This window comes from Rhinoderma darwinii, chromosome 2, assembly GCF_050947455.1.
Source record: "Rhinoderma darwinii isolate aRhiDar2 chromosome 2, aRhiDar2.hap1, whole genome shotgun sequence".
Lineage (NCBI taxonomy): Eukaryota > Metazoa > Chordata > Amphibia > Anura > Rhinodermatidae > Rhinoderma > Rhinoderma darwinii.
In genome coordinates, this window is record NC_134688.1 from 471,496,384 (window position 1) to 471,512,508 (window position 16,125).

A 16,125-nucleotide genomic window follows, 5' to 3' on the forward strand; every position below is an offset into this window, starting at 1 on the left:
TCAATATTATTCTTTTTTTTCTTGAGCAGCTTTGGCATCTGGTGGATCTCTTCCAATAACGTCACTGGATGCTTCTGGAAACTTTGTATTTGCCAACGCAGGAGGAACTCCTAACATTGTGACTGCACCCTTGTTCCTCAACCCTCAAAACCTCTCCCTGTTCACCAGCAGCCCCATCAGCTTGGTCTCTGGAGGGGCAGCGACCCCCATCACAAGCCTTCACACCACCTCCTCTTCAGTCGACTCCATCCAAAACTCTCTCTTTACATTGGCCACTGCCAGCGGTCCCGCTTCCACCACCACTTCAGGCTCCAAAGCACAGTGAGCCAAGGCAACCAGATCACTAGTGATCAACTAAACCTTGCGAATAACGGCGTGACCTGCTCTCTGACCGCGTGGGAGCGTTCCGTTCCGTAAAATTAAAAGGAGGGATTGGGAGAAAAAAAAAAACGTCAAGAACAAATTACAGATGGACATTTTGCCTAATTTTATAATAAACATTCTCTTTTCAGTATAACCGCTGATCAGAGAACTTTCTAACCAAAAATGTAAAAAAAGGAAAAAAATCCCCCAAAAAATGACAAATGTAAAAAAGAAAAAAATGAAAAAAAAAAAAACACAAAAGTGAAAGGACTACTTATCATTTCCAGCAGTCTCATGGACAAGTTAAGGTTGGTTGTTTAAACAAAAAAACAAGAACTCTGATATTGGAAGGGGAATTTGCTTTTAGTCGGAATATTATACCTTTTATTATTATTTTTTGTAATTATCATTTTGTATAGGTCTGTTGTACAGACCTTTTTATGTCATGCAAGGTGTTTATAGTCATATCAAAATGTTGGGGTTCCTTTTCGTAACTGGTACAATTTAGGCAGGCCTGTATTACTGGTGGTTTTTTGTTGGTTTTTTTCCCTTTTTTTTTTTTTTTTCTTTTTTTTTGAAACATAACTTGGTCCCTGACTTTTGAAGTCATTTTCTGGGTTGAGAGGTCCCTTCACATCGGACATGGTGGAATAGTTTTGGTGAGAAACATTTTACTCGGTTTATGTGGCTTCCTGGCTTCAGCAATATGGGGACACCCTCTGCTTGATCACTGGTAACCGATCGGGACAGATTTAACGGAAGCGGGAAGCGATCATTTGATCCTTAGAGATTATGACTGCAAGCGCTAGTTGTCGATAGTGTCGGCGTAATTGTTGGTGCGTGACCATCAGCCCAGCTGTATTTGCCCTGGCTATTGTGTGGGATCAGCAGGTAACTTTAACTTATTGGCTTAACTTTACCCTCCTGCAACTTTTACTGTACACTGTTTTTAGTCTTTTTTTTTTTTTAGGTCTGAGCTATTTTACCATGTTATATCCGTCTGAGCATTTTGTTTTTATTGCATGTTTTTGAGGTGCCAATGTCTGTACATTGATGAGCACTGTTAAGGTACCATGTATGTAACGTCTGTTTTGGTTAAAGGAGTACAGATGTAGCAGAGCTGAATTTTTTTATTTCGCAATTTAGGACTTTTGTGATAACTGTTGGTTAAGATAATTCACTTACAGTCCCATACAACATTATGACATGTTATGATTTCATTATGTATGAAATTACAAACTCGGCACTGCTACACAGTAAAAGTTGCAGGGTCAGTAGGAGCCGGTCAAAGTTCGCAGGAGCACCTGAGCGGTTACGAAGGGCTGAGTGTTGTATATGATGTGTGCAAAGCAGTGTTTAACCTATTGGCACTGGTATTTCCTGAAGCAGGGGTCTGTGTACGGGCCTATGTGTTAAACTACATCCCCCCCACTCCCGATGGGGTTTTCTATTCTTGAATTTCATGGCCGTTTCTAGTACACTACAAAAATCAGACTTGGAAATGGTAAAACGTTCGCAACCTTGAGGCTCCTTTTGTTGCGGAGAATGACGGGAGTTTTATTTTAAACAGCAGCTGGAGAGACAAAGGTCGCTCGCTTGTTGTGTTAGGCTTTGTTGTTTCGGAAGGGAGTTGAGCCCCTTTGCACACATCGTAAGGGCCCGGTGTCTCGGTGATTGTACTCGCTCAGCAGAAACGTCAATAAGGTATGATCCGGGGACCGGGCGCTCGCAGCGCGTGTGGGATGAGCGTCTGCCGCTCTCCCTGCTCGCCTGTAAAGTTGTCCATTCTCATGTTTTTATATTTTATTTACTGATCTAAGAAAACCAAAAATTTGAATGAATGATAACGCAGACTGGATCACTGCCCTGCAGTTCACACTACGCCTTGCGGCAGGGTCGTCTTCTGCCTATTTTCTAGCCACGTGATGCTTCAGGACATGTCCAGCTGTGTCCCCTCCTGTGTAGAGGACGTCCTCGTGGGCTCCCAGTGCACTAAGATGTTGGTAAAGTTCTGAAAAGGGCAGAAAACGTCCCTCAACTCCATTTTTTTTGTTTTTGCCTGTAATTCATAAAATATAGCAATTTTCCATCTCTAACATTATAGACTAGTGAACTGCAAGCGGTCAACTAACCCGTTTCATTCAACCTTGTGTTTGTGTGTATATATATGTTTTTGTATTTTTTTGTTGTTGAAAATATATTTTAACCCCTCCGATGCTGAGGAAAAGCCAAGCGCACCCTCCTCTGAGTGTTGCTGGTCTCTTTTTGCAATAGAGGACGGTTAACCAAGCTTGAACCAAAGTCAATTTCTAGCAAGCTGCTGTACTAATGGACTAGTTTTGTGTAAGTGCAGTTCAGACGCAGTGAGTGACAGGATAGATGCTACTGACAATTTATTTCAGTTTATTTTTTTTCTTGGTGGGGGTTTTCATTTTATATATAAATGTTGCTGCTTTTTGTAATTTTTTTGGTTCTCATTAATTTTTTATGTTTTTAAGGCAAACTCTAATTTTATGGGGTTTTTCCATATGTAAATACTAGGATATTGGAGTCCTGTTGACCACCTCTGCCCCCCCCCCCCTTCTTCCATAACATTTTTATAATCCCCACTGGCAACATCGTCTTTGCATTATCTGTTTAGGCCTGGCTCAGTCTTCGTAGAATACGAAGGCATTATTGTGTGTACTTTCCCCTACAAGCATTGTCAATGTCGGAGATTCATGATAGGCAGCCTATCAATGCTTCAAAGAACCTTGGCTTCCGAGGGACCGCCATGGTCTCCAGCCAGGGCCGCTATAGTAAAATAGCCCGAACCTTAGCTGCTGAGGGACTGCCATGTTCTCTAGCCAGGGGTACTATAGTAAAATAATAGCAGTGTTATTCAGTCTGCAGACCGGGTCTTGGAAATTCTCTTGAACCTTAGCTGCTGAGGGACCGCTATGGCCAGGGCTACTATTGTAAAACAATAGCAGTCTGATTTCATCCGCATACAGGATTTTGGAGATTCTCCTAAAACTTAGCTGATGAGGGACCGCCATGGTCTCCAACCAGGGCCACTCTAGTAAAATAATAGCAATGTAATTTGATCTGCAGATAGGGTCTTGGAAATTGTGTTCTCTGGAACCTTAGCTGCGCAGGTACCGCTATGGCCAGGGCTGCTATTGTCAAATAATGGCAGTCTGACTTCATCCACAGACAGGATTTTGGGGATTCTCCTGAACATTAGCTGATGGGGGACCGCCATGGTCTCCGACTAGGGCCACCAAAGTAAAATAAAAGCAGTGTGATTTTATCTGCAGACAGGGTCTTGGAGATTCTCCTGAAGCTCAACTGATGAGGGACCGCCATGGTCCCCAACCGGGGCCACCAAAGACCAATAATAGTAGTGTGATTTGGTCTGCAGACAGGGTCTTGGAGATGCTCCTTGCTTGGGATCTTCCAAATAAGATTAGTTACTGGCCTACAATTACCAAAAGTCTTCTACGTCCATCTTCATCATACTAAACTCTCCACTGTCAATCACTCTAAACCAAAGGATTTATGATGCCCCATGTGTATCCAACATTTCATAGACGGCTCCACTAGTCAACATGACTCTTCACGAAGTCAAGTACTGTTTTGGGGATGCCGATTTTTCACCACTGCCATTTTCTTTAACGTTAAGCTTTAACTACGATGACTTGAGCTCTCATTTTAAAGGCTTTGACAAAGCCTAATGCACTGTCAGTGACTAGAGTCATCTACTTTGGGCTCAACAGAAACCTAAGAGACTACATTTACCCATCAAACACCATTAAGCCAGAATTCAATCCAAAAAGAAAAGTTTTTGCAAATTAAAGGTTATGCCAGTGGGGACTACAGGTCATTTCCCTTCCATCCGCAAAAAAATTCTACTCTGTAGTCCAGCACATTTAAGTTATTCCCTTTCTATTCTCCACCTTCTACTCTTTTTGTTCTCATGGCAGCTCCTGCATTGTCCAGACTCGTTTCTGGCCTCCTAATAAAAATACCTCAACTCATCTCGGCTTTGACAAAGACAGGCTCAGAAATTCTGGAGTAAAAAATAATAATGTAATTCTCTTTGAAGAACTTTACATCTAACTTTGCATGGTTTTCTCTTTTTTTTATTTTTTTTTTATCCCATTTTCTGTTTTTTTTCTGTTGCGTTCTAATTTTTGCAGAATATTAGTGGACTTGGTTGGGTAAAGGGCACCAGAATTGTCATATAGGAGGATATATTTATACAGATTTTTTGCCAAAGCTTTGCCTGATCCAGCCGTCAGCTCTGTGCAATGCGATGCGCTTATTAAGGCGATAGAGGTGTGAACAGATTAGCTTCTACCCATTTTCTCCCCCACCTCGCTGCTTACTTTTTTTTAAAAAATGTTGCCCACCTACCCTCATATCCTTCCAGAATCCCAATATTCGGATCAATTTTTTTAACATTTTCTTTTTAAACTGTTACAAACTATAGTTGAAAATATAGGTGATGCATCGTATAGTGTAACTGGGAGAGCAAAAATGAGAGGTTCCTTGTTTTAGTTTGTCCCCCATATATTGTCCTAGACCAATAAGTTTTGAGAGCGGAGTTTAGGTTTGAAGATTGTTAATGGGTATAAAATAATAATGTATAATAGTACTAAGCCTATCGTTACCAAAAAGTACAAAAAAGCTAAAAAGTTGAAGGGAAGTGAATCCAGTTCTCCTCATTGCACCTGACCTTTATGTCGCCAAGAATCCAAATACTGTGAGATCCAGAGTCCTGCTATGGGCTGGTGTTTGTATTGTGTTTTGTATCGTGAGTGTGTAACGTATACGTCTGGAGGTACGGAGGGAATGTCTCTCCAGAACGTGCGTCTACGTGCCGACCCTCTGCCAGTGTTGGGTCTTTCTCTGCCAGTAGAGCAGAAGACCTTCAAGATGGCCAGTTGTGAATATGTTAGGGGCTTATATATTACCAAAAATAAAATGACCACTTATCGGTGGGTATTAACTGGCATCTGAGGGTTTGGACTTCAATAGACACTGTTTGCCTCAATACACTGAAATACTGCAAAGATGTGTGCAAGTCAGAGTCTTTATATCCTAATTGTGTCGTTTCCAAACCTTCAATATTTCCTTCAGGAACTGCAATTCCAAAGATTGTGTAATTATTCCTGTGTAATTTTGTTGTTTTTTTGTTTTTTTCCATTTTCCTTTTTTTTTTTTTTTGTTATGTTTTTTTTAATAGTGTGGTGTCTGTTGCTCTTGGTGTATATATATATATTAAAAAAAAAATCGCTTAAGACCAAATTTCAAAGCATAGGGCTACCTGAGAACTGAAGCTATAGATAGATATATAGAGATTTTATTTTTTGTTTTGCTGCATAAAATAATGAACTTTTTGACAACTAAAAAACACTCCTACAGCCTTTTTTTTTTTTTTTTTTTTTTTTTTTAGCGTATACAAATATTTATTGAGTAATAGTCCTAGAGGGAGGAACCTTTGTCCAGTACTTGAGTCTTGGTTGGCACATAGCATTTGGTTGGCAACGTACTGCCCGCAGCAATATAATAACCAGAAAATGAACATAAAAAAATTCTTTGTAAAATTTGTCTTTTTTTTTTTTAAACCTTTTCATAGAACTTTTTTTTTTTTTTGTTCATGTGAAAGCTTTAATAACATGTTTGCTTTGCAAACGTGCTGTAAGTGGTATTAATTCATGTTTGACTTGACGAAGAGCTCAATACGGATGTGACCAGCGTTCATTCCAAATCTACCTTGGATCTAATGTCGAGGCTACAGGAGAAACGTGTTCACGAAATGCGAAAAGAAGGAAAGGAAAAAAAAAATCTGGCCAGTCTTAACTTTACACCTCTGCCCCTATTTACCTGTGTTTTATATCTATTGTATTGTTAGTTCTAAGTTCTTCAGATTTGTTTCGGGTTTTTTTTGTTGTTTTTATAATGAAAAACTTCAGTCACCAAATCCTGTACACTTCTGTAGAATAAGATAACCAGAAGTACAGTATACGTCTCTATGGGCAGTCATTTTATTTAAAAAAAAAAATAAATGGTAACAAAAAATTTACGTGACCAAAATAAGAGTATAATTGTAAAATTGACAATTTGTTTTCCTTTCCTTCTTTCAGAAACAAAGCCTAGTTGTCGTCTTGGTGGGTCCTCTTCATTATAGGTACAGGGGCTGTTGTAGACCTCATTGTCAAACTTTATGACTGAATGGTTTGTCTAGAACCCCGACAGAGTTGGCAACTTTGTACCGTATAGAATATACCTTTTTTGTGGCTTGTAGCAACATTTGAGCGGTAATTTTACAGGGAGGGGGGTGACCAAATCAGTCCTAAAATATTCCAAAGCTGAAGACATGTGTTGAGAAAATCATCAAAAGTTTTTTCAATATTCCTAGCTTTATCGAGACGGGGATATATATGATAGGGTGGAGGAGTCCTGTTGCCTTTTTCCCAACCTAATCGTTAATATAGACGAAAACATACGTGTCCTGGTCATGACTTCGTTACATTTCATCGAGACAGAACCATCTGTCTTTTCCTTTTTACTCGCACTGGTTTATTTCTCAAGCTTAACCAAAAAAAAAATATGGTGAAAAAATGCAAAGCTTTTTGGTTGGTGGACCATCTCGTCTAACATCTGGTGGTTAGGAGTCGCGAGAATGTAGCAAATTCCCGTATCCCTCTGTTTTTCTTACCGCGTCACTGTGCTGCTCTTGAACGCTGGGGATCGGTTTCTTTGTCTTGTTTTGCTAACTGTTTTTCAATTTTCCAGCCAAACCAAAGATTTCTCTATGATTGTATGAACTCAAAACAAACAAAAAAACCAAAAAGAAAAACTGTTGGAAAGAAAACAATGTTTTCAGTTCCGGGGGACTGGTTTTTGGGGACACTAAAAACGTAGACATGGAAGACAAAGCACTAGGACTCTGTCACCCATAGAAGGTTCCTAGTTTTGCCATAGCTCACAACCATCAGATATGGTCTGGCAAATCTCCTCATACTTTGTCCTCCTCGCAGAATACCCCGTGAACTGGAGATAAAGCTGGTACCTTATTGGCAGCTCTGATGGGGTTTGTTTAACCTTCCAGGGCTGGAGCGTCTTGGATCCCAAAAGAGCAATGCATATACCAAGGCGCCTCCACTCTGTTGGGTCTAACCCCTCATGGGCTGGGTAATGTTGACTAATACACGCTGAGGTGCACTACTTTTTTTATTTTGTTTTTTTGTCTACAAATATCTTCTACGACTACTAGGAATGAACTTTTTGGGTTTTTTTTTTGTCCTGTGACATGCCGAAACAGGGTCACATCTCGATCACCAAGCTTTGTCCTTTTTCGCATTTGCTTTCTTCTCGGCACCACGTGCAACTATGCATTGTATTTCTCAATTTTTTTTTTGTGCGCTAGGCTAGGTAGATGCCTGTGACTTTTTTTGAAGAACTTTTTATTTGGGGGGAGGGGTGGATTGCAAATGAAGGAACTTTTTTACATGGATGTTTTTTTTCAGTTGATTACGGGGTGTTTGGTCGTAGGGTCATACAAGCTCTATCCCAAAGCGAAAAATCCAAATGTTAATAATATTAGCCTGATGCAGATACCAAAGATAATTTCTTTCCCGCAGAACCTTAGACTTGTGTATGAAGTACTATGACCCAGCACTTGCATTAGTCTAACCTCAGTAATTCCAAAGCTTAGATGTATATTTTGATATATTTCTGGGATATTAAAAAATAACAAAAACAAAACAAAAAGTTTGTTGTTGAATTCTCGTTTGTTTCAGTGTAATGCTCTTAAGAAGTCATAGCATGGAGATTAACTGACCGTCTTACTCTTAGTAGTTTGAGATAATAGTATTTTTGTATGTTTTGGGTGTGTCTGTGTATGTATTAACATAACAGTTTTCACTGCCTAGATGTTCATATTAAAGCAGAAAAATAAAAAAAAAATACAGAAAGTTCTTTGTGTACATAATTATTCAATAAGAAGAATGTCATCGATGTACCGGCTCCTGGTTGCATTTTACACTGATTACAGTATCCATCTTCGAGGTAATATTTTTTAAAGAGACAGATGCTCTTGTTTCTCTCTCCAGTCTTTGTTTTAAGTGTGTTGTGCGACATTTGACTTTTCCTCATGGTTTATTTATAGCCTGCCAATTAAACCGCAGGCATCTTTCATGGATTTTAACGCTAAATGTTTTTGCCAAATTTTTGTGGAGCTCTACCGATCGCCATTTATACGATTCAGTCTCGGTGGGTAATTCTGTTGCTCCTTAACGCTAACCGGTCAATGTATATAACTGAACTGACCAAATTATGAACTTTTTGTAGATAACATTTTTCTTTTTAACCAATTCGACATGACTTAGAATTAGGGTTGCTGTCTCTTTAAAAAAAAAAAAAAAAAACTAAAATGAATGATAATAATAAAACTGGCTGCTCTTGAATGAGCCGAAACCTTGGAAGATCACGTAGACTACAGTGAATCCGGATAAATGGTAGATTTTTGTGTTACATTTGTCTGCTGTAATTTTTTTTATATATATTACACTTACTGTAACTGTACAGTTCATTTCTGTTGTAAACATCATTAAACCATTTTTCAAGTGTTTTAACTTTGTGGGATTATTTGTTTGTTTCATCCCGCAATTTTGTATGGAAGACGAGAATCCCACAGATATTGGGCTATAAGTTGTATAAAACCAAAACCCTATTAAAAAAAAAAAAATGTAAGGCTCCATTCACACTGGCGACTGGTTGATCATTATTCACCAAAAATGGCAACAGATCCTAGAATGGAGGGGAGGGAAAGGTTTCCCAATTCCAGAGAATGAGAATTATCTAGATTATATAATGGCAGCTTAGATTGCAGTCCTGGTAAAAAAAAAAAAGTAAAGAAATTCTCCCTGTGTTTTCTGGGACAGTGATTTTTTTTGGGGGGGTGGGGGGTTCTCTCTGAAAATTCCATCCTGGAAAATTAGAGGAGGGCAAATTAATTCACCCATTTTGCCGATTTTACTGGTCCATAGAATAATGTGCAAATTTTTTATTTAGGTTTTTATAAACCAAATACTATCTAGTGTATATTAAAGCTGGCCTTACTCTTTCGATAGCTTATTTCTCCCGACTCCATCCATACACTTGGCAGAACGTGTACGTGTTTTCAATAGGAAGAGGGAAATAAGCCGCTGCCAGACACCCCTGGCAGCCGCTTATCTCTCGGGACAAATGATCGTGCATGTTGAAATCCAACATGTCCGATCCTGCTTTCCTCAATCTCTGCCACTGGGGTTAGGGTCTGGATACCCCCATACACATTAGATAGTTGGCGCGTCCCCACGAAGTTGGCAGGTTTAGCCGACTTAGGACCCCTCCTCTGTTAGCCGGAGCAGAGAGCGGCTCGTCAAGCAGCAGATCCATTCCATCCAGGTATTATATGGACGACTATTCATTTGAATGGCCGCATGTAATACTACATTTTCCCTCTAGTGGCCACTGCAGGAAAAATGAGCAGCTAATGGCCGTTTCAAGATAACAGATTTTTAGCATTAGAAGTACTTCAATACAACAATTATTTACGTTCTGCTTTTTATTCAGAGCATCTGTGCATACACCAGACTTAACAGCAAGATACAAAAGCCGTTTATCTAATACAACACAATGAGGAACTATGTACATCGTGACAGACCTGCAAGAACAACACCGCTTAAAAGGTAACTCCACCTAATAATGTGTACCATAAAGTTGTTATAATGTTAAAGGGGTTCTCCACATTGGACAATCGCAGCTTGTTAGAAGGGTGCCTTGACACGGAGGTAATTGCTGTCCTGCTGCTGGGACCTCCAGCAATCAGATGTGATCTGTGGGGAAAACCTGGCAGTAAGAGTTTAATTTCCCTGCAGCGCCACCACAGGAGAAATTAAAAAGAACCCTTCACGTCTCCTGATGTCTAATTTTGTAAATACTTGTATTCTTCATGAAATAACAATTCTGGAATATGTTTGCTTAGAATGCTCCATTGTGGCGTCCCTCCGTTATTCCTCCTAGAAATTTCTAAACAAACTGATTACTATTTGTACTGGCAGTAATTGGAAATTACGTGTTGTGCTATTCAATATTCTGCATTATCGGATGGTTTAGACAAAATTTTATCTAAAATCTGTAAGGAAACCTCCAAAAAGAACCCCCCCATAAATAACGTAAAGTATTGTATAGAAATCAAAAAATTTTATTCGGTCTATAGTCTCATAATTACTTGTCTCCATTTTAATCTTCTGCGTCTGGTCTGCTTTAAAATGTCCTATTATTTTACAAGTCTGTGCCGGATTATCAGGTTTTCTGAACTACTAGAAGCCAGATTATAACCCATAAATTATTTCCTCGTACTGGGAATTGCATACAAATACAAAACTTTAATACATAAATATTGCAAAATTTGAAAAAAAATTACAATTACTTAAAGCAAAATAATTGGTGTGGCTGACTAGGGTTGTGCAGTATTAGAAAAAATGGCTGCCTTCTTTCAGAAATAGCGCCATACTTGTCCACAGGTTAACGTGGCTGAGCTGCAATACCACACACAACCTGTGGACCGGTATGGTGCTCTTTCTGACAAAAAGCAGCCATGTTTTTGTAGCCCTGTACCACCCTTTTAAGATCCCAAATGGAAACTCGCACATTATTCTAAATGTTATAAAAGTCGTTAGGCTCGGTTCACACAGGGAATTTGATGCTTTATGTAAAATACGGCCCGGTGGGCCATCTAAAAGTAAGGGCATTAAAAAACAAAACACTCCCAATCTATATAGCCATTGTTCGCTTTTGGTTGGAAATCCTTTTTGATTACTCCAACTCCGAAAAGGCTTAATTACTGTATATCTCTTACTATGGCCCCATTTACATGGTCTTATTTGGGATCCATATCCCACAAATCCTGAATATAGAGGCCTATGGGCCCATATGTTCCAACTTTTTTGTACAGAGGCACAGTGTTTTTTTTTGGGGGGGGGGGGGGGTTCCCTCATATGGTGCATCCATCTATATTACAGACCCATAGAGCAATCGGTGCTCATTCAGGCGGCCGTAAACCGGTCACATTCTAGCGTCTGGATAGTGACCACAAGTCCCGGTGCAACCGCGGGGTTAATGACTCGAAGCAACTGCATCAAAGGCATCTGTGATGCTGCTAGTTCAGGTCATCAGAACTGCGGTCCACCTGGCCTACCGGCTGTGATACGGACACTAAAGTGGGCCTAATGCGGTATTCAGACGGCAATGTTATGGCTCAGAGCGGGGGGGGGGGGGCCTGCATATTTACTACTGAAATCGGGATCAGAACTTTTTTTTTTTTTTTCTCTCTTTTTCGGTTCTAGATATACAACCTGACCAAATTACTCGAACTACGGCCAATGTCGGGATTTATTTACCTGCCTAATACCCCAAGAAAATATGGTCGTTTCTACTTTTGTTTTAGGAGCTAGTTTTTATATATATTTATTTTATTCATTTTGATACCTACAGAAAATCTAAATACTTTCAATAGTTCAGGTTCAGCCAAAAGCTTCAAATATTAAAATTAAAGAAACAAACAGGAATAATATATATACAGCATGAATAGTAATATACAATCCGCTAAAGCTGCGCATAGACCGGATGAAGGTCCAAACCTTAGATCGTAACTTCTCTAATCACATCTAGTGCTGTATTTAAAATTCTGCTGGTAACTCTTTGAAGGCCTGTGATTTATCTATCTAATGAGATGTCATATAAACTCCCATAATGCACTGGTCACAGAAAATCGTCAGAATTTTGGATTTTGCTTTGGCTGGGACAGGAGTAGAAAGTTGCCTATAATTAAGAAACGTTGCGAAAAGTAGATACAATTTTGGATTAATCAAACCATGGCAATGGTGCCATAAGCCAAGTGTGGCTTCTACCTGCAATTACCCAGGGGACTATACAAATCCTTCAGCTTTGTGCATATTTTTCTTAAAAAGATGTTTCTACTTTTTCAATAATGTTAAAAAAAAAAAAGTTAAATTTATTTATGATTTGCTTGAAAAATTCTCTAGAATTTCTCTCTTCATTTGCATATTTTGTCCTTGCCGTCCCATTGTCTCAGTGTAAAGCCTGCATCTGCAGAGAGTCGTACGTGTCTCTTTGGGCTCCACTTAATCCCTGAAGGCAAAAAAAGATGAACTTTTATAATATATATTAAAATATTATGAAATTATATTGTGAATTTTCATGTATAAACTCATATACAACATAAACATATTTAAAGGGACATCCGGGGGCGACCATCGTCGTCTTTCTATTGCAGATCTCAAGATACGTGATGTCATCGATACAGTGATCTCGCTATATAAGGTAATGCTGGACCGTACATTGTGATGTCATCATAAAACATACGATTGTCACCTATTAGGTGCTCAGCCCAGGGAAAGTTTCTACCCTAGAATCCAAAAGCTTTAAGTGAAGCCTCTGTGGCCGTAAAACCCCTGGAGATGTTCTAAGTTAACAAACTCAATGGCCCAAGTAATGATCAGTATTTAAGAAATAAAAAATTTGGTGGGACGTTACCTGGTAGACCAAGTCATTTCCTTTTGCCTTTCTTCTGGGTTGCTGGAGAAAACAAAAACAAGAAATATCCCATTAGTTTTCACGTTGTAGGGTGGGCCATTGACCCCACAGTGGTTTTGGGTCCCTAAAATGGCCAAGACAGATCTGGCCCCAATCAGACGGACATTCCTAATGTATCAATTATCGGAATGTTCCATGTGTTTTTGGAATGTTCTTTTAAGTTGCGATCACCAGGTCAGTCTCCCTTTAGGTTATGGCATCTGTATTGTCTCCAATCTCAGATGCAACTACTAGATGGTCCCCAAAATACCACTAAGGAGGCCAGAAGGTGTGAGCCATAAATATGTGATTGGTGTGTGTCCCACCTCTAGAACCCGTACCAATGGCGAGAATGGGGGTCCCAAACACTTGCTCCACCTGGTAAGGCAGCCACCGCATCCAGGAGGTGTTCTATGGGCATTACGGAAACAGTTGAGCAAGCGTTCCCCGTTCACATAGGTGGGACCCCCGTTTGTGCCACTCGCACCTATTACATATTTATGCCATAAATGTGAGTTGGGGATACCCCATTAAATCATAAAACTGTCTGCCTGCAGCCACCACTAGAGGGAGCTTACTGCATGGGGTTATATCCATATACAGTAAGTCCCTATGCTCCCTCTAGTGGTGGCTGCAGGCTGAATTTCTAATAAGTGGCACCAGATGTGTGTCATGTCCGCTTAGCTTTGAGTTTACCCGAATGGGCATGTTTATGGTGGAGTTGGGGGGGGGGGGGGAGGTCTATGTTCATATATAGGAAAGTAATTGTAACCATCACCATCAATAGGCAACAATTTAAATACAGAGGGGGTAATGGTCCCTATGTAACAATATAGTATATGCAGCACCTTTTTCCCATCTTCATACATTTCCTTTATCAGCACAGGAAAGGGTTAAGTTGGCATTTTTTGGGTGACCGACTGTTTTCCGCTGCTGTGCTCTAATGCGCTGTCTGTTCAGACCATTTCTCAACCTGCCTCACCGTGGGGGCTCCAGAGCCGAAAAACATTATTATTTTTTTTTTTACTTGTCACTTTCCTCTTTCGTGTTTTCTTACTATTCGGCGCTCGTCTCCTTCCCCAGATAGTTGTACGTTGCAATAAAAGTCTCATGCGCTCGGTCTCCGTGTCAGCGAGATATAAGGAGCGCTCTTCTGTACTCTCAGCGCCGTGCCTCTTTACTTTATAAATATATACGAGCAAACTATCCGACATTATCAAAATAAATAGGTAACCCCCGAGGGGCCCCATCCCAGGTCCTCACGTCTGCGTTCTGACAGAACATTGAACGTAAAGAGGCCGACATTAGACCAGGCCCATTATTCTTTCTTAAGGTTGAGATTTCCTGATCCTTCCCTTTCGAGCCTCTCAGACTTGGTAGGCGATGTTAGAGGAGAGGATTGTTCTAATGGCGCCTCATGAGTGGTGCTTCCCTTCCCCCTCCCCTCGTAAAAAGAACACAGGTCTCTGGGATATCATCATATAAACATCCAGATACATGTCAATGTAACAATCCGGATATATGGCGGATTTATTAGTCTGTTTATTACCTACTGTGCACTTCAGATGTGAAAGTGATACAGCTGGCGCCAGGCGATATAGGGCAGCTAAAAGACTCCGTTCAAAGGCATAAAGGGGGTTGTCTGCTTTGGAAAACCTCTAGTTATTAGGGCAAGTCTAGGATTGTAGCAACATGGCTTCTTTTTCCAGAAACCGCGCCACACATCTCTATTGGTAGTATCTGGTATTGCATCTCCGCTCAACTGAAGTAAGTGGGATTGAAATGCAATACTGCACCCATCCTGTGGACCAGTCTGGCACTCTTTTTGATAGCCTGTTTTTCTAATTCGTGACAACCGGTTTAAAGGGAATGTGTCATCAGAAGATTACCTATTGTTTAAAACAAGTTTTTATGTTAAGATTTTTTTAAGAATTTTTGCTAATTTTTTATTTTCTATGTCATTATCTATATTAAAAAATAATTCTACAATCTTGCCGTTTTCACACTGACCTCTGAGGCTCAATTTAGACTGCCTTCCTGTTCTGTAGAGATCACCTCTCAGCAGTCATCTCATTATCATCACAGGCAGGATTACACTGACAGGTAACATTTATATATAGAGAACACGGGATCCACCATTCATAATACACTGACCCTTCCTGTTCTGTAGAGATCACTTCTCAGCAGTCATCGCATTATCATCACATAAAGGATTACACTGACGGGTAACTCGGGATCCATGATTGATTATAGGTGATGATCTGTGACCTGGAGGGGAGCTGTGTCCATGTCTAGAAAACTCTTCCATAAAAGTCAATGGGTTCCCTCCTGCTCACAGGTCCCTGGGCCAAAAAAATTATAGGTGATACATGTCCATTAAACTGGTGGGCCAGAGCTCTGACACAATAATGGGCCTCCGAATGGCCAGCAGATAAAACCCCATTTGGAGGTGACTTTGGTACAATTACTTGCCACTTGAGTCTATTTCTTATGGGATGATTCACAAATAACCTAATAGACCTTATTGATGATCTGTCTCCCGCGTGGTATTTTTACACCATTAAGGGTATGTTCACACGCACTGTTTTCAGATGTAATTCGGGCATTTTACGCCTCGAATTACGCCTGAAAAGACGGCTCCATTATGCCTACAAACATCTGCCCATTGCTTGCAATGGGTTTTACGATGTTCTGTTCAGACGAGGTGTAATTTTACGTGTCGCTGTCAAAAGACGGCGCGTAAAAAGACGCTTGCATCAAAGAAGTTCAGGACACTTCTTGGGACGTTTTTGGAGCCGTTTTTCATTGACTCCATTGAAAAACAGCTCCAGTTCCATCCGTAATGGACATCACGAAAAACGCAAGTACTTGCAAAAACTTCTGAAATTCAGGAGCTGTTTTCGCCTGAAAACAGCTCCGTAATTTCAGACGTATTTTGCGTTTGCGTGTGAACATAGCCTTGGAACAGTCAGTACAGGCATCCGGGAACCGACATCCACTGACACTGCTCTGTTCTGTGTCCGTGTGTATGTTTCTGTACAATGATGTATGTATATATTGAGCATACCTGTATGCTTGCGTGTATGTAGTGACTTGGCATAGGTGTGCATCCCGGCATGTTCCGACAAGGCA

At 40.2% G+C, this 16,125-nt stretch overlaps 2 protein-coding genes across 5 annotated transcripts in view; one reads left to right on the plus strand and one right to left on the minus strand.

Annotated features, from left to right (window-relative positions):
* The window catches only part of POU2F1 (POU class 2 homeobox 1), a 67,994-nt gene extending 59,011 nt beyond the window's left edge, over nt 1–8,983 (plus strand). For all 3 annotated transcript variants that reach the window (XM_075854664.1, XM_075854665.1, XM_075854666.1), the window contains one exon: nt 30–8,983. In XM_075854664.1, the coding sequence (XP_075710779.1) occupies nt 30–325 (296 nt within the window). In that variant the 3' untranslated portion in view covers nt 326–8,983. The remainder of the gene's footprint in view (nt 1–29) is intronic.
* A 994-nt stretch (nt 8,984–9,977) lies between these two features.
* CD247 (CD247 molecule) overlaps nt 9,978–16,125 on the minus strand; it is a 29,057-nt gene continuing 22,909 nt past the window's right edge. For both annotated transcript variants that reach the window (XM_075851009.1, XM_075851010.1), the window contains 2 exons: nt 12,955–12,996; nt 9,978–12,549 (listed from right to left, as the gene is read on the minus strand). In XM_075851009.1, coding sequence (XP_075707124.1) covers nt 12,490–12,549; nt 12,955–12,996 — 102 coding nt within the window. In that variant the 3' untranslated portion in view covers nt 9,978–12,489. The remainder of the gene's footprint in view (nt 12,550–12,954; nt 12,997–16,125) is intronic.